General features: G+C 26.5%; 2 protein-coding genes across 27 annotated transcripts; one reads left to right on the forward strand and one right to left on the reverse strand.

Moving 5' to 3' along the window:
* The first annotated feature begins 273 nt into the window (after window positions 1-273).
* LOC112754185 (adenine phosphoribosyltransferase 5-like) lies at window positions 274-4,819 on the forward strand. Of its 2 annotated transcripts, none has more exons than XM_025801755.3 (7): window positions 274-532; window positions 664-774; window positions 1,587-1,679; window positions 1,952-2,101; window positions 2,690-2,748; window positions 2,852-2,927; window positions 4,539-4,819. In XM_025801755.3, exons 1-6 carry the CDS (start codon window positions 439-441, stop codon window positions 2,909-2,911), a joined length of 567 nt encoding a protein of 188 aa, XP_025657540.1. In that variant the 5' UTR covers window positions 274-438; the 3' UTR covers window positions 2,912-2,927; window positions 4,539-4,819. The 2 variants fall into 2 exon arrangements, with proteins under 2 accessions (XP_025657540.1, XP_072054500.1); XM_072198399.1 differs by having other exon boundaries at window positions 304-532; window positions 678-774.
* Window positions 4,820-7,419: 2,600 nt separating this feature from the next.
* LOC112755725 (probable isoaspartyl peptidase/L-asparaginase 3) lies at window positions 7,420-12,868 on the reverse strand. 25 transcript variants are annotated; one of them, XM_025803989.3, is made up of 10 exons: window positions 12,732-12,858; window positions 12,435-12,522; window positions 12,208-12,321; window positions 11,788-11,926; window positions 11,409-11,580; window positions 10,820-10,884; window positions 10,306-10,698; window positions 10,161-10,219; window positions 9,825-9,929; window positions 7,420-7,839 (listed from the first exon to the last, which is right to left on the reverse strand). In XM_025803989.3, exons 4-10 carry the CDS (start codon window positions 11,881-11,883, stop codon window positions 7,620-7,622), a joined length of 1,110 nt encoding a protein of 369 aa, XP_025659774.1. In that variant the 5' UTR covers window positions 11,884-11,926; window positions 12,208-12,321; window positions 12,435-12,522; window positions 12,732-12,858; the 3' UTR covers window positions 7,420-7,619. The 25 variants fall into 25 exon arrangements, with proteins under 25 accessions (XP_025659774.1, XP_025659781.1, XP_025659775.1 ...); XM_025803996.3 differs by having other exon boundaries at window positions 12,243-12,321; window positions 12,732-12,849; XM_025803990.3 differs by having other exon boundaries at window positions 12,466-12,522; window positions 12,732-12,848.
* Between the last annotated feature and the right edge of the window lie 14,179 nt (window positions 12,869-27,047).

Below are 27,047 nucleotides of genomic sequence, written 5' to 3' on the forward strand. Positions count from 1 at the left end.
TTTAGATTCTAAATCATAAACTTTTAACATTATATTCTAAATTCTAAATTATAAATTAATTTTTTTTTCTTTACCAAATAGAACACTAGAAATACAAAACTTTTCTAAAAAATTTTACCAAGTCTAAATTAGACCACTGTAGTCAAAATTTTAGTAAAGAAATTAGCGGAAAAAAACAAAAAAAAAGAAAAAAAAATTTGTGCGCGTGAGGAACACGTGGTGCTGCAATCGCGTGTATATAAGTGGTTCTGTGTTCTTGTTGAGCTCAAAAACACTAACCAGTTTCACAACTCAAAATCAAATTGCTCCAAAATCACTTTGCACACAGAAACTGTTTGCGAGGGAAAAAGAAAAAAAAAAGTAAAAAAGAAACATAACCTCCCAACTAACTTTTCCTCTCCAAACGACAAAACCACAAAACACAAACAAGAAAGAAACATGTTTTCCAAACACAATGCTCCAAAACCACAAGATCCAAGGCTCAAGGCCATCACTGAAGCCATCAGAGTCGTTCCTCACTTCCCCAAACAAGGTCTTAATAATTAATATTAATAATTCTCTCTTATGTTTTTTAGAGATCCATGACTAGTTTTTTTGTATGCGTTTTCTTTTTTTCAATAATATATTTTTTAAATATGAATAATAATAATGAAATGAGTGCAGGGATAATGTTTCAGGACATAACGACATTGTTGTTGGATCATAAGGTTTTTAAGGACACAATTGACATTTTTGTTGATCGTTACAAAGACATGGGAATTTCCATTGTTGCCGGTAATATTATTTATTTTTTTGTGACATTCTCTTTTTTTGCCTACAACTAATTACTACTTTTTTATATTACACATTACAACGTAGAACCGTATTTTTTTAATCCTATGCTTCTTTTTTTTTTTTTTGTCTTATTGTAAGAAAAGTAATTATATTTTATTATTATGTGAATCTTTATTAGTAGCAGAAAGGGTGAAGCAAATGCCTAGGATATTCATATTAGTTGCTGGCTGCATCAATCATGTTCCTGTTCTATTTGAATATTTGAAACTGTTATATCAATATTCTCTATTTTAACTTATTTATTTATTTTTAAACATTGTGCTGTCAATTCCACAATAATATTTTCTTGTTAATGACTCTTTATGTCAATTGAATTTTTCACTTAGTCCCTGCTGTTATGTTATGTGATTTTATCTCCTTTCATCATGTAGTATAATGTATCACTTGAGCAATTAGTATTAGTAACAATTTTAGACGAATTCAGTCATGGCATTGATCTTAAGCAATAGTTGCATTCCTTGAACTGTGTTTTCTGGATCCATTTCAATGTGGGATTTTCTGTTTAGAAGCATTAAGGTTTTGCTTGAGTTGAGGTAAAACAGAAATACAGTACAAGACATTGGGAAATAGAAAGAGAATCTTGTAAAACAGAAATAAAGTCATTTTACATCTGTCTTAGAATCTTTGTATGTATGTCCTGTCTTAAATACTAAGCAATAAACATAACCTAAAAGGCCATGTTCTTTGCTAATGATGTTGACCCTCTTCAATCTTATGTGCTAATTTGATTAGATTATTTGATTAATATGCAGGAGTGGAAGCTAGGGGATTCTTTTTTGGCCCCTCAATAGCATTAGCCATTGGTTCAAAGTTTGTTCCTTTGCGCAAACCTCGAAAGCTACCAGGTACATATGTTCTATCAATATTTGTTGATTAGCTGACTGAAACAGAGAAACCAAAGCATCCATGGGGTTGAAAATATGTTCTTAAGCTATTATATCGATTTTGAATGGAACAAGATTTTGAAAACTACCATGCTTGCATTCAATATTTAGAAGCAGGACATAACATGTTGCTTAGTTTTTGCTTTAAGTTACATTGTCATATAATGCTTGTTCTTTTAGTTGTGTTATTCTGTTTCATTAATGGTGCTACTTAACTCGTGGTTCATATTTAGGTGAAGTAATTTCAGAAAAATATGATCTAGAATATGGAAGTGATTGTTTGGAGATGCATGTTGGTGCTGTGAAACATGGTGACAAAGCCATTGTTATTGATGATTTGGTGGCTACTGGTGGAACTCTATCTGCAGCAATTACTCTCCTAGGTAACTTCCACCCTTCTAATATTATCATTTTTTCCACTTTATATATAATATTCTTTTCTTTTTTTTCTTTAATTAATTAGCGAGTTTAATTGTTATGTAGTTACAATGTAAAAGAGTTTTACATTATAATAATGCTAAAATAGAGAGACAAAAAAAAATTAGCCCAAATAATTCAAATTTGCTTTATTGAGCCTTTATATAAAAAAGTAAGTTTTATCCGTTTTTGACTAAAGACGTTTACATTATTACTCAATGATATGCTTGCAGTTATAAGACTTTAAACATTAAACATAGTAAACAGTCGAGTAAAACACTTGAAAATGACACTACATCTATGTTGTCTCAAATATGCTATAAGATCGGGAAGAGTATCAAATATTTTAGAAATACTAGTGTTTCATTGGTTTTAGTCATAGATCTTAATCATAAATATATAGATAATTGATATTAATAGTTAATATTACATTATTACTAGAACAACATTATTTTTAGAATATTTAAAAATTTTCCATATGGTTTGCACCATAAAAAAATAATAATAATAATAAAAAAAATATGATATAAGGTTGTGTGAAATTGTTTTCGTAGAACGTGGTGGTGCTGAAGTAGTGGAATGTGCTTGTATCATTGGTCTGTCTCATTTTAAGGTAATGACTAAAAACTTTAGTCCTTTTTATGATCACCAATGAAGAGGGTAAAAAGTCCATGTTCAAGAATATTTGAATTATGGAAATGAGGTTGTGGTTTCAGGATGATTGCAGCGTGAATGGCAAACCACTTTATTTCCTTGTGGAACCGCGTCTTCAATAAGATTTTTGTTTCCGAGGTAAGTAAGACAAGATTATGAAAATCTATAGAATCGTCGCATATTATGACTTTGACTCCATACAGTTACCATTTCGCTAATACCACTAGCATAGAAATTCAACATTTTAGGGTTTAGTCAAGCTAGTAGATTTGACCCTTTTTTGGGAATATTATCATGAATGTAGGATAAAAAAATATTTAAATGTATTTAAGAATTTGGATCCTCTAAATTTTAGATTTCACTTTAAAAAGTAAAATGTGATTTCTCATATTTATTTTATAAGTAGGACTAAGAAAAAATATAAGAGAAAAACTATTTAATAATGAAAGATCATATTTTACCTTCTAAAATAAAAATTTAAAATTTAAAAGATCTAAATTTATACTTAAAATACCGACGTTTCAGTAATTTTAGTCGTTGATTTTAATTAATATATATTATATACTTTTTATAATTAAAATTAACGATTAAAATTATTAAAATATATATTATTAATATATATTATACTTTTTATATACTGTATACTTAGATTTAAGAAATTTTACATTGTTTAAGAATATATATGGTTAAAAAGATTTCACAAATATCCTTCATTTATTAGATAATTTTTTAAATTCAGTTAAATTGGCCCACTCTTAGGATATCTTTGTCTTTTTTAATTCGTTGTATTAGGTTATATTATATTAATCAAATTTTTAGTAATAATTGCAGATATTGCAGTATAGTGCAAACCAAATAGAACTACAACATTATAATCTCTCTCTCTCTCTCTCGAAATTAATTGTCTCTTTATTTTTTTGGATCTATTAAAAAATTGATATATGTACATGTTTTATAGTTTTTCAATAAAAAATAAATAAAATCCTCTAATTTGATAAAAAAAAAAAGAATATTACATAAATTATAAAAGAAGACGCTTTGTGGCTAATTTTTTTTAATATTGATTAAATATATGTGTAATACATTGTTATTGGAAGATGAGGTATTTTTCTTCGATACGGTGTTTTTTTATTGGTATTATTCAAATCGGACGGTCCGATTTGTTTGAAGAAAAAAATAAACTACAAATCGGAGGGTCCGATTTGTATTTTATATTTTTTTATTTTTAAAAATAAAAATCAGACGGTCCGATTTCAACATTAAAATTTTTTTTATTTTTAAAAACACAAATCGGACCGTCCGATTTGTGATTGTTGGTTCAAAAAATGAAACAAATCGGAGGCACCGATTTCTTTAAGCCATAGCAGCGTAAAACTCATCTCTTCTCACATCATTCTGAGATACATCCTTCTCTCACACGAAAAATAAAAAGCGACGCTTTGTCATGTAAAATTGTCACTATTTCCGAAGAAGTAGTTGCAGTTTGGTACAGCCTAAGAAAAAAAGAAGTATAGAAGCACATTCTTAGGCTTCCCTTTTTGGTTGTGATCTTCAGTTCTTGATTAAGACTAATGGCAATACTTGCATGCTGCGCCGAAAATATGGTTGCTCTAAATTTCTTTGTTTTTGACTAATTTCATATTTTACATAGAGATAAAATCTTTCTGCATTTTCATTTGGTCTTTTGATAGTTAGGCACCTATTGAACTTTCTTAGAGATTTGATTTTGATTGATTTCTTTTCATGCAGATTTGATTTTTCATTATTATTCTTCGGGTGACACACAAAAAACATGATTCATTGGAGAAAACAGATACTTCTCTCAGCTGATTATTAATATATTCTGCCCCTTCACAAAGATATCTTCATGGAAAATTTTGGCGGTTTATAGGGGTAGCTTCATGGAAGTCCATTATATTTTTAAATGTTTTGTTTTATGTAAATAATAAAAAAATGAATATTGGACTATTAGTTCATTTGATTAGATTAATTCTATTTATTTATTAATTCATTTATTTTAATTTCATCAATTACAAACTGAATAAATTCAAATATATTGAGGACAAATGTTACAATTAAATCATAATACAAAAATACTATGTGCATACAGAAAATCAACTACTATATAATTGTATGTGAATATGTGTATTATTTAAATTATTTTTAATATGTATTTTATATTTTATTATAAATAATTGATTTGATAATTTTTTTTTTTCACATCCAACCTAATTGATTTTAATAATATATAGACGCACTTTTTTTCATCCAAAGGCAAAAAGTGGTTGGTGATAGCTAGGGGTGGCAAACGGGCCTAAACCCGCCGGGCCGGCCCGCGTAACCCACCAAAAAAGGCGGGTCGGGTTGGAAAATTGGGACCGTCAAATAGCAAAAGCCCGCTTAACCCGCACCGCTTAAACCGCGGGTTTTGGCGGGCTTTGGCGGGGCGGGGCGGACTTCCCCGCCGGGTTTAGTATTTTTTTAGCAAGGGGTATTTTTACAATTTTTTTTACCAAAATCTAACTTCCCCCAACCCAACTTACAAGAGAATGAAGATAAAAATTGAATGTTTTAGATTATGTTTGTTTTGTTTTAGAGACAATATTGTTAATTATGTTTTGGATTATATTTATTTTGTTTTGGAAACAATATTTATAATTATGTTTTGGATGAAAACTTGGTTTATAATTATGTTTATTAGATATTTATAATTACAAAGACTTTAATGTTTGTGAATACAAAAATTATAATTTATTTATACTTTTAGAAATTATAATAGTTAAAAGTAAAAAACAAAAGAGATTTTTTTTATATCTTTATATATATTATTTAATAGTTAAAAAAAAAACAGGATATTTGGCGGGCTTAGCTCGCCGGCCCGCCAACCCGCCGTTAGGCGGGGCGGGTTGGGATTTTGTGACCGCCTCACTAGGCGGTGCAGGGCGGGCCAGCCCGCCAGCCAAATGGCGGGCTTCTGGCGGGGCGGGGCGAGTTTTCCCGCTTGCCACCCCTAGTGATAGCAGCGATATGACATAGTTTTAAGCAATTTTTTCTTGCAATTGTCTGGCATCCAAATTATAGAGCATCTGCTCATATCTTATACCTAATCAATAATCGTCACACTTGTTCAATATTATTTTATAGTTGGGGGGAAAATTCATTGATTTTGTTTTTTATCAAGGGAATATATAATTTTACGATTTTGTCAAAGAATCAACTATTTTATCTAACAATTAGTCAATAAAGTAATGAATAAGTAAAGATTAAAGAAAAAAAAAGGAACATGTTAGCTGATTATTAGCTAAAAAAATTAATATTCAATGTTTTCTTATAATTTTGCATGAAAGGTTATGCAAAAATCAGAAAATTTTTCATAAAAAATGTTTTTCAAAACAAATAAAAATATATAAAAATATTATATATATACTAAAAAACAGACACTAAATTAATTACTCTATATATATATATATATATATTGTTTTTATCTATAATGAATGGTTATTAAATTTTTTTAATAAAATTTGTTTAGTTTAATTTGACTAGATTGGTTAAAATTATTTAAGATATATAAAATTATAGTTTAAAATTAAACATTAATTAATTTAAAGTAATAAAAATACTAAAGCACATTGATTTTGAAAGTGGAGTGCAAAGCTTTAATGTTGCAAAATTTAGCGTGAGATTAAAGTTGCCAATCTATTCCAACTAAGTAGTTCATACCAACGATAACACTACAATATATGTACATTTTATGGTTTCAACTAAGACTGCACATGAATCGGATAATATATGCATATCTGCATCCGATTCAAATTTTACGAATATTATCCGATTCGCAGAGTTATCGGATTGGATCGGATTTGATCCGCAATAGTGATATCCGCGGATTCGATCCGCATATTCGCACGTCTCATATAAATAGTATAGTTTAAGAAAGTAAATCCTAATGTGATATGAATTTTAGTGTGTTGTTTTATGAATTTTATAATATCTTGTTTTTAATTTTTTATGTTCTACTTTAACTTAGAATAATTAAACTTAAATCTTGTGTTATTATTTTTCTTTTATTATTCAAGAGAACTTTTATTACTAATATTTTAGGAGTAAATAGGCTTAAACAGGTGAAAAACTAGATTTTCTAGAGCCAAAAAAGACATTAAAACAAATTTTTTTGAATTATACGGATATACCTGATATCCGATCCGATCCGCAAGAATCAGATCTAATTTGAAAAAATGCGAATATCGTATCCGATCCGATGAGTACAATACGGATCAAATAGAATTATAGACTATATCCGATCCTATCAGTGTGCAGCTGCCCTAGTTTCAACTTGAATAAACTTTTTGTTTGTTCAAAGTATCCAATTGTTAATTGTCTCCGCCAGCTTTGCCCTCCCGCTGCCGCTGCCGCAACAACCTTCCACCGACCTACACTGTCGGTGTCCATTGCACCACTCAAAGCTTGTGGTGGTTACTGGTTAGTTTAGTTTACTCTCAAATTATCCTAAAACTGCAAGATCCTCTCAATCGAAGTCTCACGGCTTATGCACAATGAAATATGAACAATGAACATTTGCAGCTATCCTCCTTACTATTAAACGTGTGAAATTACGAAATTACACTCGTGGTAAACTTCAAAATCAAGTATTTTAATACTTTATAATAGTTATTTGCAATTTGCTCCTGGCGTATGGCATATTTGCAGAATACTCCCACATCTAAGTAAAACACCAAATTCTCCAACATTCCAATATTTCACACTTTAGTCCCCAATTTACTAACTAACCTTAATATTGTAAGGCTAATTTATTGAATAGTGTTCTACCTTTCAGGGTAGCACAGTAAAGACTTGCACATCTTTCATTCCAGGGCTCCTCACTGAGTATTGAAATGTCCATCCATGGCAAGCTCCGGCGTGTTCCCCCTTTTTGTTAACGGCAACAATGCCTCCCATAAAATCTGGAAACTTTCTTGCTATTCTCCCTATTGCATCTTTCGCAGCAAGTTCCGGATTCATTCCCAACCTCATGCTTTCAACAACTTGATAACTGAAATTGAATATGGTTGTTGTTAATCTTGATATTTGTAAAAGAAAACACACTAAGAGGAAACACATACAAACTAGAAACTAAAGCTGTAACTACACAAGGACGATGACTACTATAACAATAAAGCCTTGTGTCACTAAGAGGAGTTAGATATATGAATCAAACCCCGGCAAATTGCCCTATAAATCTGTGTGTAAACCATACTATAGAATTACCAATACAATAGTGTCTATTTTCAGTTCAAGCTGTATGGAAGTGGGGAAAAGGGTTTCCATTTACATTTCCAGATGATGGATTAGGTGTGCTCACCATAATGGTAAATTCTCAAGATTAACAAACTTTAACAAAGTTGTCAAAAACATTTGTAACAATAACTAAGTCTTGCTCTATTAGATGGAGTCAGCTATATCGATCAAACGACACTGCAATACCCTATCATAATCATCATCAGTGTTTAAACCATTTATTTTTAGATCTCTTTTAATTATTTCCTCGTTACATGACATACCTTCTCTGAATATATTCATACCATGTAAGATATGATTCTATCACCTTTTCAATAGTTTGACACTGCAAGACACTCTCTGATGCAATCTTTCCTAATCCTAGCTAGTCATGTGTGACTACTCGTCCATCTAAGCATCCTAGGCTTCGTAACATTAAGGTTATGTTTATGTAATCACATGGTTAATATCATGGAGATGAAGTTGCTTATCATAACATGCAATCATGAATGACGACTTGCTTCCACGTAATGTTCACTGTCATAGTGTCATGGAAATCATTCTGGTGGCCAGAAGTACCATGTTATACCTTAACTTCAATTATACTGTTTCTACGTCCTAGTTTCTAAGCTTCTACTGCAAGGAGTTCGAATTTCAAGATCAGGTACAAACAACTACAAAGTACAGAGGCAAGTGTTTTATCAAAGAAAAGGGTGCTATGAAAGAGTCCAGCAGAGTCAGGCCTAGATATAGTTCTAAATTCCCTCAATACTCTGTTCATTCTCTACTTACTTTCACTTATTTTAACGGGCTAGGAAAGTGTGCTGTAAAAGAATTCAACAGAGTCTTGCCTTTATAAAGTTTCCAAATACCAACAAACTCGTGTCTCCATATCGTTTCCATATAACGTAACCTGTTTTATGAGGAAACCAACTTTTTATTAACCAGTAATCTGCCAACAGAATAGTGGATGAATAAGGATTAAGGGGAGCGGAGAGAAATTTAAAGGGAAAGAAAAATGTTGGCTCATTGTGGCTGGAAAAAGTTGGTTTCCAATATTTCCCTTAAACAAAATTAGCAATTCAATGACGATTATTGAATATGGTTGTGTATTAAAGGTTGATAAGGAAATGGAGGCAAGAATATATATATAAGGAACTTCAACAGAGACTCTCGAAAACACTCAATTTGAGTCTTTATAAAGAAATCTGTTATTTGTACTGACTTTTATTTTATACACAGAGCAAACAAACATTTCTCTACCATTGGATGGGTGTGGGACCAATTTCATGTGAACTTGATGACCCATGACTTCCATTCAATGGTAAAGACGTGAATATCAGCTCAGTCTACGGGCAAGAAAGTATAGAAAACATTTCTCCTCTATAAATACTAACTTTTTCTGCAGATCAAAATGGTTCTAGAGTACAGAATTGAATAACACATTTTTTATTCTTTTCCAGCTTGTGTCTCTATCATTGCTATGTTCTTTTCTTACACTTCTCTGAACTAGTATTATCAGAATGGCACTACATTGTTGCATTTCAGAATCAAGCCAATTTGTTACATATCTCTGTGCCTTAAATTTATATTGGAAAAGATCAGACATTGCTCTCTCTACATGAATAGACCAAATTTCGTCAGGAGCAACACTTCTGATTTTACTGCTGAATTTTAAAAATAAAATAAAACTAAAGGCAACTCAAATTAGATATTGATCTACACCAGTTAAAAACTATGGAGTTTGGAGCAGTATGGTACCATGGAAGGAAGCGCATCATGATGTCACCATCCCCAGTTGCACAGCATGCACCAACTTCTTCATTAGCATATGCAGACGATCCAACTATCGGACCGTCACCTACCCTGTAAACAAATAATAAAAAAAGAAACTTCAGTATAAGAAGAGTCCAGATAACAGATTAAGTTTTGCAAATATGAGAGTTAGTATGCACTTCTTACAACAGAAAACATATAAATAAATCACAAGTGCATCTTACAAAAGGAAGACAAAAATTGGCTAAAAAAGAAAGAAAACCAGTCATTGAAGAAATGAAAAGATATGCCTGCTTAAATTTTTGGCTTTGACAAGCATACCTGCCAGGAATCTTGAACGTCGCCCCATTAGTCGATGTGCCAACAGCAATATGTCCCATCTATGCCAAATATAAAGTTATTTGCATCGGCGATATGAGACATAAAAGTTAATAAACTTTTATGTTATTTCTTATGAAAATCTTACTCTATCAATAACGGCCATTGATATAGTATCATGGATCCGATGACCAAGATCAAGAAATCTTAAATCAGTAGTTTGCATCGGATAAGTCTTCAAGCACGTTTCATCGGTATGCTCCAGGTAACTTGTCGGGCGATAAGGACCACAGCTGTTTTCAGGTAAGACATTCTTCCAGAAATTGGGTTGGCAGTTATTAGCTTTCCATTTAGCCCACTTCTCTATAGATTCTGATGAACTCAGGTTTGTGGGTCCTGGAAGACCCATTGATATCGCAAATGACGATGCTTTCTCTCCTACCAGCAATGTGTGCTCAGTATGTTGCATTACTAACCTAGCAGCCTTGATTCCATCCTTTACATATCTCATGGCACCGACAGCTCCTACTTCCATAGTCGCCTATGTATCTCCTTAGAGGAAGATTAGACCAAAAGTCATGCCGATACACAAAAATGTATCACAAAAAAAGAGAGAATACTAATAAATTCAATTACTATAGAACATGGTAATTGGTCGTTACCCCATCCATGACCAGAGCATCAATTGTAGTTTCTCCATTCTCGTCTGGACTTCCACCCGGACCAACTTTTTAGAATAAGATATGCAGAAGGCAGGGAAAAAAATCCAGAAGAGAAAATCTCAGTATAGAGAACAGCATCAAAATCTATTCTTCCCCTTCCATATATGACAAAATTGAAAAAATAATAATAATAAATCCCCAACTAAACAAGCTTTATCATTGATATGAAATCCTCCAATGAAATTGAATAGTTATTATATCAAGCAGAAAAATACATAGATTGTGTGCAATGCTAAACAATCTAACAAACTGGTTGTTTGAAGCAATCTAATTGATATTCTACGACAAAGCAAAAGGAGAAGCAAGTTGTTTATAGTGCACTCTGAAACCTCTTAGGTAAAGTATTATTATAGTCAAACACTCAATAAGAAATGAAAAACATGTTAATCAAAATAAATTCGATACACAATGACACAAATATGATGAAGAACAATCAGTAGCCCAACCAAGCAATTAACCAAGAGGAAAAAGAAAACGTGTTACTTATTAAAAAAATCCAAGTTATCTTCGAAATAGTTTCAGTTTGCACCTGTTCCATCACATCTCAGTTCCTCACAAGTTGAGCAACCCTCAACCACAGAATCCACAGCTGTTGAACCACCATCAGCAGCCTTCCAAGCAGCTCTAACGGCCTCAACAAACGGCCAAGTACTCACAACCAGCGGGTAGTGCTCCACTTCCACAGTTTCATGTCCCAGCACCTAGTGGAAATAATGCCAGAGATCAAAGAAAAAATTAAAATAAATAAGAGGGTTTACTGATAAATGAGAAATCCAGCTAGGAAACTGATCAATGTTAGTGAATTCAAGTATTGAGTTTAGGGTATTTTCACTTTCACTCCAATGAAGAGGACAAAAATAAGGTAAAGGAAGTTGCAAACAATGAGAGAATAGTTTGTTGTTCTATACCATAGACAGTAAAAAGAGGAACAACATGAATTTGAAGAGTGGAGTGCTTTTGGATCGCAGCGAATCCTGGAAGAGGGCCCTTGTAGGCATAGCCATGGAGACAACTTCTATGGCTCTTGAGGGGAAGGCTACCAGAACTCTAAATTAAGAAAGCATGTGCATCTCAGTAAGTCAAAAATCATAAAAAGAAGAAAAAAGAAGCTAAGTCATACTTAGGAATGGCAACGGATTCACAATAGTAAAATCATCATTTTGACCTTCCAAAGATTAGTTCCCAAAAAATAGTCCTTCACATATTCATTACCCAATTCTGCTTGACAAATCCACCCAAAGTAAGGACTATTTTGCCAATGAACTAATATTTAGCAGGTCAATATGGCAGTTTATGCAAGATTAAAATCACACATTATAACTATGAACCTTTTGGGGATAAATAATAAATAATAATAACCAACTTGGGCTGGTCGAATGGTTAGCTTAGCTCACTCGCATGCTTAAGCGGGCGAATCTCGCCTTGTGCATTGCTCAGCAAACCTTTAATGGAATTCCGATCCGCAAAAGATTAGTAGCAGGCCAAGGATACCGTGGGAAACCAAACAATAATAATAATAATAACAACAACAACAACAACAACAATTTCTTCTAACCAATCTTCGGAATTTCAAAATGGAAGTTTACTTCAAGTTAACGGGATAAATGGCTGAGTGAGACTCATGGAGATTGTTGGTCCAAGTTCTAAAGAGAAAAGCAAAGGGACCAACTCATGTGAGTGTGAGAAGCAAGAAGTGACTAAAGAGTTAATTATAATAGAAATTGAATCAATCACATACACAGTGATTCGGTGAAAGAAACAAAAACCATTCTCTTTTTTTATGAGCAAAGGAAAACAGAGAAGAAAAACAAGATTTGAAAGAGATCACATGGAAGCAGAAAGCAGTACTTACATGGAGGCAGACAGTGGTTGTGGACAGCGGAAGTGGCTGACGGCGGTGGCTGGCTGGGTTTCGGAACGGGAAAGGATCAGACAGTGGGGAGAACAAGTGAAAAATGTTTTTTAGAAAAAAAACAAGTGTATTAACCCGTGCCATGCACGTGATAAGATTAAAATTATAATTTTAAATTATTTTGTTAAAATTAATTTAAATTATAATAATTTGATTAATAAAAATATAATATATTATGTATTATTTGTTTTTCTTAATCTAGTGTTAAATATATTAACTCTAAAATAGTTATTAATTGGTTTTAGTAATCTACTTTCTTTAATAAATCAAACATATATACTTAATGTTACCATAAATAACTTAATAATACTTAGACCCACCAACAAATTTTTATATGTTGTTTTACTATCAAGTAAGGACATATCAAAATTAGCTCAAAATAAATAATAAATTATTAGAAAATTCTAATGCACAAAATTCTCTAATAAACAATAAATAATTTAAATTTACTAAAAAATAACTCAACACTTTTCTTTGATGCCTGCAAAACATATACCTGAAATAATATTATATCAATATTAGTATACAGTTTTACAATCATCGAGCGCATTTACTATACATGACTCCTTTTTAAAAGTTATTCTACACATGTGTGCAGTCAGAAGATAAATGACTGGACTTTATTTTATTTTTGTAAATTATTATAATTATGCATTATGCATTAAAGAGGAGTGTTAGGGGGCCAGCAACTTTTGGTATTTGTAGCCATCAAATAGCCATCAATGATGGTTTTAATGGTGTGAGATTTCATCCAATGGCTCACTTTTTCTTGCTGGTTATATGCTGGCAAGAATTTGAAAAAGTTGCTGGCCCCTAGACTTTTTCTTCATTAAATGCTAATTGTAATATTGTAATATAATTATTAATAAAGATTTTCTTTTAAAATAAATTTAGAAGAGAGAATAGTACTTTTATTTTGGAAGAAAAATGAATTCATGAGGAATAGATACCTCACTTTTATTAGTTGATAATGTATTAAATATTGATTTTATATAATTATAATAAAAATATTTCTCTAAATTAGTATAATCATGCATTATTCGTTAAATGTTAATTGTAATATAATTATAATAAATATATTTTTCTAAAATAAATTTAGAAAAAAATAGTGATTTCATTTTAGAGAAAAAATGAATTCATGAGGAATTAACACCTCACTTTTATTAGTTGGAGAAAAAAATACAATTTTAGTATATTTTGTCATTATTATACATTTTTCTCTAATCATATATCCACTGTTTTCTTTTCTTTATTTTAGCATTTTGAACTTGGGTTTAACTTCTCGTAGTTCTCACTTCTCAGTCATTCTATTAGATGTAGTTGATAGCTATTGAAAATTTTCGATTAATATATTATTATATGATAGAATTAATATGAGTATATTTTATTATTAAATAAACAAAGTTAATATAAAATAAAATTATACATAAAAAAAGCAAAAAAAATAAAATTAAAATAGCAAAAGTGATAAAAAGATTATTTTTATAATTTTATTTTGTCATTTTTATGTATAGAAGATTAGAAAATAGTAAATTTTTAACTAAATTAATTTATATTTGTTATATTCAATTTAAATAAGTAATAATTATCTTATTTTAATTTATTCCTTAAATTTATATATCATAAAAATTAAATCAAATAATTAATATACATAATTTTAAATTGTGTGATACTTAAATATCTATTCAAATCAATTAGTTGATATAATTAATTCATCATAATGAATTGCCTTTAATGAGTTAAACAAAATAAAGCAGAAGCATACTACGTTTATTCTATCATTAAAGGTAAAAATTCGATTTTTATATAATAAAATAGATAGAATAGATAATATAATAGATGGCGAGAAAGAGAAAGATAAACATTTTAGATCCTAAGTTGTTTCATTTGGATGTTGCAATGTGGGTATCATATTATTTTACTTATTCTACCCTATGGACCCTTTTGTAATTTTATTTCAGTATCAATGGAATTTCACTATCTTTGAGTACTAAATTAAAATTCAAAATGAAACCGAAAAAAAAGTAAGGAGTATAAAATTATTGATTGAAAAACACTCTAAATAATAAAAAGCCAAATTAACTTTAATATTAAATTCATTAATACGATTTTAATTTTATATAATAGTTAGATAATAGATTAGTAAAAGCAAAGGGAAGAATGACTTTAATTAGTATTTGATAAAATATTCATTTAGAATAATTAAAAAATATAAAATTATGATATTATTAAAAATACTACATTTTTATGTTAAAAAATTATATTTAAATAAAATATTTATAAAATATAAAATTTAGAGTAACATAGCTTCATGAACATTAATCATTAATCAATTATGAACTAACATAAAATTATAATATAATTTATTTATGAAAAATAATCAATAATTAATATTAATAAATATAAAAATCATCCAAATACTTTTATTAAAAGTATAAGTGGTTAATTATTATTCATTATTAATAATATTTTGTTTATAACAAAAACTGAAATATAATTATTCAAATTTAGATTTTAGAAAAATAAACGTCTAAGTAACAAATGATCTATTTTATTATGTATATTATAAATCAATGAACTAAACTAACTGATATTAATCAATTATAATTAATTAATTGGTATAAATTGTAATAAATTATATGATATTTAAAAAGAAAATAAAATAAATAAAAAAATAAAAAGAAATAGAAGAATAGAAGACTACAATAAAATAAATCGAATGTGAGTTTTTTATTTTTTTACAAATTTTATATCACATCCGCTTCAATAATAATAAATAAAAATACATCAACTTAATATCTAAGAGAAAATGATGAGATAAAATCATAACACAATTCTAAAATAAAAGCTTAAATTAAACCATAATACCATTGCACAACACAAATTGAAAGTAATTTCACATTATAATATACCACACAAATTGGTAAATGACTTAAGCTTAATTATGGATATTTTTTATTTATGCATACATGATAACATATCATATATTGCTCTGAATGATGAGCACAAGAGTTGAAGAGTGTGTGCTTATTTGTGTCATTGATAGTTGCCTTCTTGTGACGACACATCATAGGAAGAAAAAGAATTGTTGTAAAAGCTACTCAATGAAAGAGTAATTAGTAAATGAATGATATTTTCTTCTAGCATATATGGTCTTTTATAGTGGTAAAATAAAAATTGAAGGAATAAAATTTTGTATTTTTATATTAGAAATAGAATTTGATATTTATCCTAATAAAATTAAATAACTAATTAGTTATATTTAAATAAATAAAATAAATTAAATAAAAATATTTTTAAAAATTAATCAAATCAATTAGTCAATACAAATAATTAGTATAATTAATTTTATTTGATTTATTGAATTTAAAAAATAAATTAGAAAATAATTGATTGAATTAATTAGTTGATATAATTAATTTATTATAATTGATTGGATTTAATGAATTAAAAAAAAATAAATAGGAAAACATAGGAGACAATTATTTTTTTAACTAAATTAATATGTATTTATTGTATTTAATTAGTATAAAAAACAAATCATCTACGTTATTATGTACCTTATAAATTAATGAATTAAAATAATTGATATAATAAATTACAATTATTTGATTGGTATAAATTATAATAAATTGTGTGATATTTAAATACCTAATCAAATCAATTAGTTGATATAATTAATTTACTGTAATAAATTGTATTCAATGAGTTATAAAAAATAAATTAAGAAACATGTTAAGAAGTATGCCACGTCCATCATGAAGTACAGAAATTCAATTTTTATATAATAAAAATATACATTATTATTCTTATATATGTTATAGAAATATATTTTCATTCCATTAACTTGCTTATTTTTTTTAACTTGCCACATATATTCAGCATGGAATTTTAATTTTTCTAAATAAATTTAGAAGAGAGAATAATACTTTCATTTTAGAGAGAAAATAAATTCATGAAGAATTGACACCTCGCTTTCATTAGTTGATAATGTATTAAATATTAATTTTATATAATTATAATAAATATATTTTCCTAGATTAGTATAATCATACATTATTCATTAAATGTTAATTGTAATATAAAAAATACAATTTATAAAAAATTGACACCTAACTTCAATTGGTTAGAAAAAAATACAACTTTAGTATATTAAGTAGAAGTATATTATTATTATTATTATTATTATTATTATTATTATTATTATTATTATTATTATTATTATTATTATTATTATTATTATTATTATTAATAAAATGATTAAAAATATTTCTGATTGATAATTGATAAGTAGTTTAATAATGTATTAAATATGAATTTTATATAATTATAATAAAGATATTTTTCTAAATTAGTATAATTATGCATTATTCATTAAATGCATTTATTTTTGAGGGAAAATGAATTCATGAGGAATTCACACCTCACTCTCATTAGTTGAGAAAAAATCCAATTTTAATATATTAAGTAGATTATATAAATAGAAATACTTGCTAAGTATATATAAAAGAGGAGATATATAATTATATATAGCCTAATTGCTATATATGTAACAGATATAAATTGTTATAATTATAGAAACTTACTATAATTATATTAAATTTAATTATGAATATAAATAAATAAAAGTGATAATAATTAATATTATTTTTTCTTTTTTACATTTAATATTTACCGTAAATATAAAAAATATTGAGAAAAAAAAGTAGATATTGACTTTATTTTATTTTATTTTACGTCATGGATTTCTTTACTAAAATTAATGGAGGAAAAAATCTTTATAATTATATATCAATTTTAATCACAATAAATAAGATGAATCGGTTGAGCAACTAATAAATTTAACGGGTAAATGTTATTTTCCATTTATGAAAAAATGAGGTAACATGCATGCGTATATTAATATAGGAATAATATATACTAACAGCTTTAAAATCTTCAAGAATATTTGATTGTATTATCCTTCAGACCAAAAAATCCATCCTTTATTTTTATTAAATATTTATATTAATTCAATTAGATGAGTGTTTTAATAAAAGGAAAGATTATTATTATTATTGAATAATAACGATAATTATCGTTATTAATATTAAATTGGTTATTAATATATATATATATATATATATATATATATATATATATATATATATATATATATATATATATATATATATTTTGTTGCTTCTACAATCGTGTAATAATATTTTCTTTCATTTGTTAACTGATTAAATTTGGTTATTTATATTAAATATATTTAATAATTACTAAAAATTAATCATATAATTATCACTATTAATAACCAATTATTAATAATTAATTTATATTTCTCTAAAATATAATTTTCTATCTTATTATTATTATTATTATTATTATTATTATTATTATTATTATTATTATTATTATTATTATTATTATATAGGCCACCATTAAGATAATAACTTGTCACTAATAAAATTTTAGGATAATGAATAAAAAATAGAATTATATCAATATAATTAAAATAGTTAAAATATTTTTGATTGATAATTAGGTTAATAATGCATTAATTATTGATTTTATATAATTATAATAGAAATATTTTTTTAAATTAGTATAATTATAAATTATCCATTAAATGCTAAGTATAATATTGTTATATAATTATAATTAAGATAATTTTTTGAAATAAATTTAAAATAGAATAGTATAATTATAATAAAGAGATTATCTTAAATTAGTATAATTATGTATCATTCATTAAATACTAATTATAATATAATTATATCAATTAAAGATAATTTTTAAAAATAAATTTAAAGAGAGAAATAGTGCAATCATTTTGGAGGAAAAATAAATTCATGAGAAAATGACACATCACCGTCATAAGTTGGGAGAAAACCCAATTTTAGTATACTAAGGAGATTGGTATAAATTATAATAAATTATATAACATTTAAAAAGAAAATAAAAATAAATAGAATAGATAGAAGACTACAATAAAATAAATTGAATGTGGGAGTTTTTTTTTGTACATTTCATATCACATCCGTTTCAATAATAATAATAAATAAAAATACGTCAACTTGATATCTAAGAAAAAATGATGAGATAAAATCATAATACAGTTCTAAAGTAAAAGCTTAAATTAGAACATAATATCATTACACAATACATATTGAAAGTAATTTCACACTACAATATACCACAAACAGGTAAATAGCTTAAATTTAAATACGAAACATTTTTTATTTATGCATACATGATAATACCATGGTCTATAAATACTTCATAGATAACATATCTTATATAGCTCCGAATGATGAGCACGAAAGTTGGAGAGTGTGCATGGTAGTTTGTGTCCACGATAGTTGCCTTCTTGCAATGACGTCTCATAGGAAGAAAAAGAATTGTTGTAAAAGCTATCAAATGAAAGAGTAATTAGTAAACGAATGATATTTTCTTCTAGCATACATGGTCTTTTATAGTGGTAAAATAAAAATGGAAGGAATTAAATTTTATATTTCTATATTAAGAATAGAATTTGATATTTATCCTAATAAAATTATTATTATCATTTGGGTTAACAACTTGCCACTAATAAAATCATTGGATAATGAATAAGAATTAGAAGGATATCAATATAATTAAAATGAATATAATTAAAATGTTTAAAAATATTTTCGATTGATAATTAGTTTAATAATGCATTAAATATTAATTTTATATAATTATAATAAAGATATTTTCCTAAATTAGTATAATTATGCACTATTCTTTAAAATAATTAAAAATATTTTTGATTAATAATTGGTAAGTAGTTTAATAATGCATTAAATATTAATTTTATATAATTATAATAAAGATATTTTCCTAAATTAGTATAATTATACATTATTCATTAAATGCATTCATTTTGGAGGGAAAATGGATTCACGAGAAAATGACACCTCACTTTCATTAGTTGGGGGAAAACCCAGTTTTAGTATATTAAGTAGATAATAATTATTTTTAATTAATGTAATATTACATATACTTATAATTAAATTTTCGGCATATGAAAATTAAATTCTACCTATTAATCAGCCTTATAAAGTTATAATGGAACAATAGCCAACTAACTTGAGCCAAAAGCCTGATATTTCACGAGTCATGATAATAAAAAAAATTGAAAAATATTATATATAATATAACATTCTGTATATTTTTGAAGTATTTTTTATTTGTAATAATTGAAATCATTGATAAGAAGTGGGAAAAAATAAAAAATTTATCTTATATATCATAAAAAATATATAAAAGAAATGTATATAAAAATGATATAAATGTTATTTTTAAAAAAAATTTAAGTAACTTTTTCCCATTAATCGTCTATGTGTTTTACTATTTTATATAAATCAAACTGAGTGATATTTAAATTTGTTTCTAACAATTGTGTATATAATAAATTAATTTCTAACTACAAAAATTAATAAATTGGTTCTTGATTTTTTAAAATATTAGGCAAATTAATATTGGATAAAATAAAAAAATAAATGTATCCTCAACATTTATTAAAAAGTGATAAATTAGTCTTTAATTATTTAAGAAAATATAATTCAAGATTAAATTTTTTATATTTTAAATAATAATAAACTAATTTTTTAATATATTTTATTAAAAATTAATTTATCAGATATTCTAAAAAATAATGAATATTTTTAATAGGGACTAATTTGTTTGATATGGAAAATTTTTTTGGTTGTTCTTTATTGGATACAAAATTCGTTACCCGCTAATATGGGGTTTTACTCTCTTGTTTTTATATATATCAATCACATTTAAGTATTTTCAACATAATTTTAGCTGCTTATTTAATAAAAATACTTTTATTTAAAGATAGAATGTTGGTCAATGAATTATTATATGTATAAAGTGATATTTGAACTCCTAAGTCTTAATACAATGACATTTTTTTTTTATCGAAGATAAGGAGACTCGAACCCACGATATTTAAGTATGGAGAGATTATGGGTGTTGTTCTTGCTGAGATTGGCCGGTGTATAACTCGTCCGCCGGTGAATACTTGTAAGCTCTCCGTCAAAATGAGGTATACGTCGGCAAAGAGAGAACAAGGGGGTGGGTACCTGCAAAAGATACTCCGAAGCATTACCACACGCTTCTTTTAGAGAAATAGAGTCTCTTAAGCTGTTCAAATCCCTACCTATGGCGGAGGAGACCTCAAGTAACGTAACCGGGCCAACTTTCAAAACAGCATATTCTGTAAGAAGGCCCTCTTCATTGGCATTCTCCGACTTAGAATCTAATTCATACCCGGCAATCTACGATCTACCTTTCCGGACCAACCCCCGGCAATTTCCTAAAAGTCTTTTCCCGTTTTTGGGGGGAGCAGTCAAAGAATGAAATGAAACCCAAACAAATGAATAACCCAAAAGAAAAAATGGAAATCGTCAAAAGAATAAGCGACATGGTTAAATCTTATTGGCAACGCTCAAGTCAGTAAGTGTTTAAGAGGTATATAATAATTCTATGAATATAGAATATAATAATTCTATGAATATAGAATGTAAGACATGAAATATAAGTTATCATGTGTTGTGTGTAATAATTCTATGAATATAGAATGTAAGACATGATATAGAACTTATCATGTTGCCCTCCGATATTAGATATAGAAGGTTCCTTTTATAGGCATAGAATTGATGAATAGAATTGATGTTATGACCGTTTGGTCATTAAGATAGAAATGATGGTCATTAAGTCGGTAATGAAGGTGTCAGTTACAAGCAAAAGAATGAATGATAGTTAACGCCGAGTTATAACTCATAATGCATAATAAAGACTGAGTTATAAGGTGACGGATCAGGTGTGTTTGGCAAAGGTGTTGGTGAAGAAAGAAGTGCGTTTGAGCTTTTTGAAAGTTTCACTTTTATGTTTGGTAATTTTTTTTCTTTCTAAAAGCAGAAACGATTCTGCCTCTGAACCCACGTTGAGAAGAAGCTAAAATTTGTAGCTTCTGTATTTTACGTTCATAGCTGCTGATTACCTTTAGAAAATTAGGTGAAAATTTTTTTTCTTTTTTACCAACCTTACTCTTCATTTTCTTCTATAAAAAGGATACCAATAACTATAAACTTCACAGTAGTTCTCTATAGTTCTTTTTACTTTTTCATAGTTCTTCCTTCCATTTTTTTTTATCAAAATGGTTTAGATTTGTTTCAATTACTAGTAAATTGAATATTTTAATTTTTTTTATTATTTTTAGTACTCATTTTCATATTTTAATTTTTAGTGTTACGATTTCTGATGTTATGTTTTTATATGAGTTTTTTTTATCATTTCCTATATTATTTTTTATATGTATATTTTTTATGAATTTTTTTTATTTTTGTTTGACTTAGTTTATATGATTTTTTATTTATTTTATTGTATTTCTTTTATTCATATGACAAATATTGTTATTTTTTTTATTTTTTGTAGTGCTATAATTTTTCAGGTATTTTATTAATTTTTATGATTTTTTTATTATTTTTTATTCATATGAATTCTTTTTTTCTATCTTTTACTACATTGTATTTATGTTGTGTATGAAATTTTTTTATTTATTTTATTCATATGAATTTTATTTAATTTTTATTGTATTTTTTGTTCATATGATATATGTTGTTGGTTGTATGAAATTTTTATTATTTTTTATCTGTATCATTTTTTTCTATTCTTTGATGTACTCTATCTTTGTTTTATATTAATTTTCTTTATTTTTTATTTTGACTTTGTAAAATTTGTAATTGTAATTATTATATACTACATTTATTATCAAAATTTTGTATAATATAAACTATGATCCTATAAGAAAGAATAAAATAAATAAAAAATTAATTATAAGTAACAATAGATCCATAAATAATGAAAATTTATAATCCAAAATAATACTAAATTAAAGAGTACGGGTAATATTAGAAAAATTATAGAATATTTTTTTTGTTTAACATTATAAAATTTATAGTACTCTCTTTCATATTTTTTATTGTATTTATTTATTTATATTATTTTTGTTAGGTTCTGTTTTTACATGTATATAAAAAAAAATTAAATTGATGTCTCTTTTAGTAATTTTTCATCTAAAAGTGATTTTGAGTAGTATAATCCAAACAACATTTATTTTGCTATCATCAATTTTGATATAAATATTGCCAAACATAAATCACGTTAACCCAAACTTACTTTTCATCAAAATCAATTTTATAAAATCAATTACTCACATTTGCAAACTGAAATCCAAACACACATTTAGTGGTAGGAGAAACGAGTTATTTTGGGTTGGGTCACTTTGGAGGAAGATGAGAAATCGGAGGAAGTTAGCGTCCGTGGCAGTGGTTGCGGCGGCGGGAAGGAGGAGGAGGGTGAAAATCGTGATGAGGTAAAGAAGGTTGCGTGCGGTGGGAAGTTGTTTCTCTTCCATGTGTGCGACTTTCAAGATGGTTGGCAAATGCGTTGGAAAAGAAGAAGCACATTTAAATTTCTTGAAAGTTTCAATTTTTAGTTTGGCAAATTTTTTTTCCATAAACGCATAAATGATTTTGCATTCAAAATCACGTTTATAGGAAGCAACAATTTTGAGATTCTGCGTTTCATCAACGGGCTTTTAGACCATCTTCAGTAGGGAACTCATCTCAGTTCCTATTTATGGTCCACCTGTCATAAAAAGTAACTCCACATCAGCTTTTGCGTCATAAACGGTAAATAGGAACTCAAAACATCTCTCTCTTCTCCATTATGAGGAACTAACTTTAGTCCCTGTTGTGGTCTCACTTAATTAATTAATTAAAATACTTAAAATTAATGTAATTGATTTTTTTAATAATATTATTTAAATTTATAAATTTAAAAATAATTCACTATTAAAAGATATTAATATTAAATAAATTCATATATAATAATAACTCACAATATATAATTCGAGATTATACTAATTTATAGTTTTGTGTTTACAATTGCTAATTTTAATAATATCGTTAGCATTTTAAATTTTAAAAATAAAAATAACTAACTCAACTAAGAATTATTTTGTAAGGTGTAAAAATTAAATTTATTTTTTAATGTAAGTAAATTTAATTAATTATAATTTAATATAATAATATAAATAATATTCAATATTAATTATGATATAAATAATTAATATAAATCATTAATTAAATAAAAATTTAATTATTTAATCTAATTAATTATTTTTTAAATAATTAATATAAATTATTAATTAAATAAAAATATAATTATTTAATATAATTTTTATTATAATTATTAATAATTTAATTATTAATTCATTATTTAATATAATTATTTAATTATTTCAGATTTTATATTATTATTTTTTAAAATAATTTGCCAAATGGCAAATTATTATTGGTTAACTTGAGTCCCTGTTTAGAGGGACTCCCTCACCTTGAGACCCGTGCGGGAACTCATTCCTTCTCTCCTCCAATGATTAGAGTTCCTATGTGTCAGAAAAAAGTGAAAGAGGAACTCACCATTGTAGGTGCTCTTAGCCACTATCACTCAATCTTTATTTACTTTTTACCATCTTTATCCTTTATGCATATTATTGTATTATTTATAGAATTCTTATTATTTCTGGCTATATGAACTCTCTTTTTGTATTATTTATTATTTTTACTTTTATAATATGATTTATTGATTCTATTAGGTAAAATAAATTAAACAAAAAATTAATCGTAAATAATAATAATAATAAAAAATTATAGCATACTAAAAAGGAGTACTAAGAGTACTAAAAATATACTATATAAAAAACATCATCAAAATTTGTTTAATTTATTTTAATTACTGTGCCAGGTGAATATTTAATTTTTTATTATTTTTAGTACTCCCTAAAATTTATATTTTGTTAGTTTTAATTAAAAATATATTTTGCCAATTTTTATATGCTATTTAGATAATTTTTTATCTAAAATTTATTATTTTTAGTACTCCCTAAAATTTATATTTTGTTAGTTTTAATTAAAAATATATCTAAAATTTGTATATAAAATTTTTTATTTTTAATTTTTAATTATTTTAGTAATTTTTTATCTAAAAGTAATTTTTAAGTAGCATTTTAGTGGTAGGAGAGACGAGTTATTTTGGGTTGGGTTGCTTTGGAGGAGGATGAGAAATTGGAGAAAGTTAGCGTCGGTGGCAGTGGTTGCAGCGGCGGGGAAGAGGAGGAGGGTGAAAAGGGTGGTGAGGTAAAGAAGGCTGTTTGCGGTGAAAAGTTGTTTCTCTTCCATACGTGCCACTTTTAGCCACCATCACTCGACCTTTATTTACTTTTTATCAATTTTATTCTTTATGCATATTATTGTATTATTCATAGAATTCTTATTATTTCTATCTATATCAAAATTTTTTTTGTATTATTTATTATTTTTACTTTTATAATATAATTTATTGATTCCATTAGATAAAATAAATTAAACAAAAAATTAATCGTAAATAATAATAATAATAAAAAATTATAGCATACTAAAAAAGAGTACTGTAAGAGTACTAAAAATATACTATATAAAAAACATCATCAAAATTTGTTTAATTTATTTTAATTACTGTGCCAGGTGAATATTTAATTTTTTATTATTTTTAGTACTCCCTAAAATTTATATTTTGTTAGTTTTAATTAAAAATATATTTTGCTAATTTTTATATGCTATTTAGATAATTTTTTATCTAAAATTTATTATTTTTAGTACTCCCTAAAATTTATATTTTGTTAGTTTTAATTAAAAATATATCTAAAATTTGTATATAAAATTTTTTATTTTTAATTTTTAATTATTTTAATAATTTTTTATCTAAAAGTAATTTTTAAGTAGCATTTTAGTGGTAGGAGAGACGAGTTATTTTGGGTTGGGTTGCTTTGGAGGAGGATGAGAAATCGGAGAAAGTTAGCGTCGGTGGCAGTGGTTGCAGCGGCGGGGAAGAGGAGGAGGGTGAAAAGGGTGGTGAGGTAAAGAAGGCTGTGTGCGGTGGAAAGTTGTTTCTCTTCCATACGTCCCACTTTTAGCCACCATCACTCAACCTTTATTTACTTTTTATCAATTTTATTCTTTATGCATATTATTGTATTATTCATAGAATTCTTATTATTTCTATCTATATCAAATTTTTTTTGTATTATTTATTATTTTTACTTTTATAATATAATTTATTGATTCCATTAGGTAAAATAAATTAAACAAAAAATTAATCGTAAATAATAATAATAATAAAAAATTATAGCATACTAAAAAAGAGTACTATAAGAGTACTAAAAATATACTATATAAAAAACATCATCAAAATTTGTTTAATTTATTTCAATTACTGTGTCGGGTGAATATTTAATTTTTTATTATTTTTAGTACTCTCTAAAATTTATATTTTGTTAATTTTAATTAAAAATATATTTTGCCAATTTTTATGTTATTTTTATTTTAGTATGTAAATACTAATTAATAAAATCTATTCAAATATCTAAATTAAAATGGTAAGATAATATACAAAAATAATTTAAGTTAATGTTTATTTTAGTAATTTTTTATCTAAATGTAATTTTGAGTAGTGTAATCCAAACAACATTTATTCTATGATAATCTATTTTGATATAAAGATTGTCAAACATAAATCACGTTAACGCAAACTTACTTTTCATCAAAATCAAATTTGCAAAATCATTTTTATACAAACTCCCATTTATAAACTATAATCCAAACACACAAATAAATATCATTTGAGTTATAGCTAGTTAACGTACTCAATGACACTTACGGATGAATAAGTTAATTATTCCACTAACTCAAATTAGTAAAAATATTAATAGGCTTCGTTTTATGTTCGGCTTGAGCCCTGAAGCCTTTTTTTTCCGTTTTTGGCACGGCGTCTTAAGGCTTATTTAAATAAAGGGCTAGTGTTTGTGACCTGGCCCAACTATCTTTCTGGTCAACAGCTGCCTTAAAAATTCAATTCAGTCCAAAAACAAAAAATAAAAAATAAATTCAGCCCGAAGCTTTATGTATCATTTTGTTGTTTAAAAAGAATGTATTTTTAGTTTTTTACATCAAAAAGATTAGATATGACAATGCTGGAAAAGATATATAAATTATAATATATATAAAATTAGTATGAAATATAATGCTTAAGGTAAAAAAATATATTAATATTTTTGGAGTGAATTATTTTGGATTAATATTTACACCAAAAGTACTCAAAAAAATTAGTGTAAACATATTAAAATTCACTTAATAG

This window comes from Arachis hypogaea, chromosome 6, assembly GCF_003086295.3.
Source record: "Arachis hypogaea cultivar Tifrunner chromosome 6, arahy.Tifrunner.gnm2.J5K5, whole genome shotgun sequence".
Taxonomy (NCBI): domain Eukaryota; kingdom Viridiplantae; phylum Streptophyta; class Magnoliopsida; order Fabales; family Fabaceae; genus Arachis; species Arachis hypogaea.

Bases quoted from the DNA above. Each gene is read 5' to 3' on its own strand.
- LOC112754185 (XM_025801755.3), top strand. From the start codon at position 439: ATGTTTTCCAAACACAATGCTCCAAAACCACAAGATCCAAGGCTCAAG. The intron at 775-1,586 runs GTAATATTATTT...ATTAATATGCAG, and splicing joins GGGAATTTCCATTGTTGCCG to GAGTGGAAGCTAGGGGATTC. The intron at 2,749-2,851 runs GTAATGACTAAA...TTGTGGTTTCAG, and splicing joins TTGGTCTGTCTCATTTTAAG to GATGATTGCAGCGTGAATGG.
- LOC112755725 (XM_025803995.2), bottom strand. From the start codon at position 11,883: ATGGCTATGCCTACAAGGGCCCTCTTCCAGGATTCGCTGCGATCCAAA. The intron at 11,581-11,787 runs GTATAGAACAAC...TATTTCCACTAG, and splicing joins TCCTCTTTTTACTGTCTATG to GTGCTGGGACATGAAACTGT. The intron at 9,930-10,160 runs GTATGCTTGTCA...ATTTGTTTACAG, and splicing joins ACGTTCAAGATTCCTGGCAG to GGTAGGTGACGGTCCGATAG.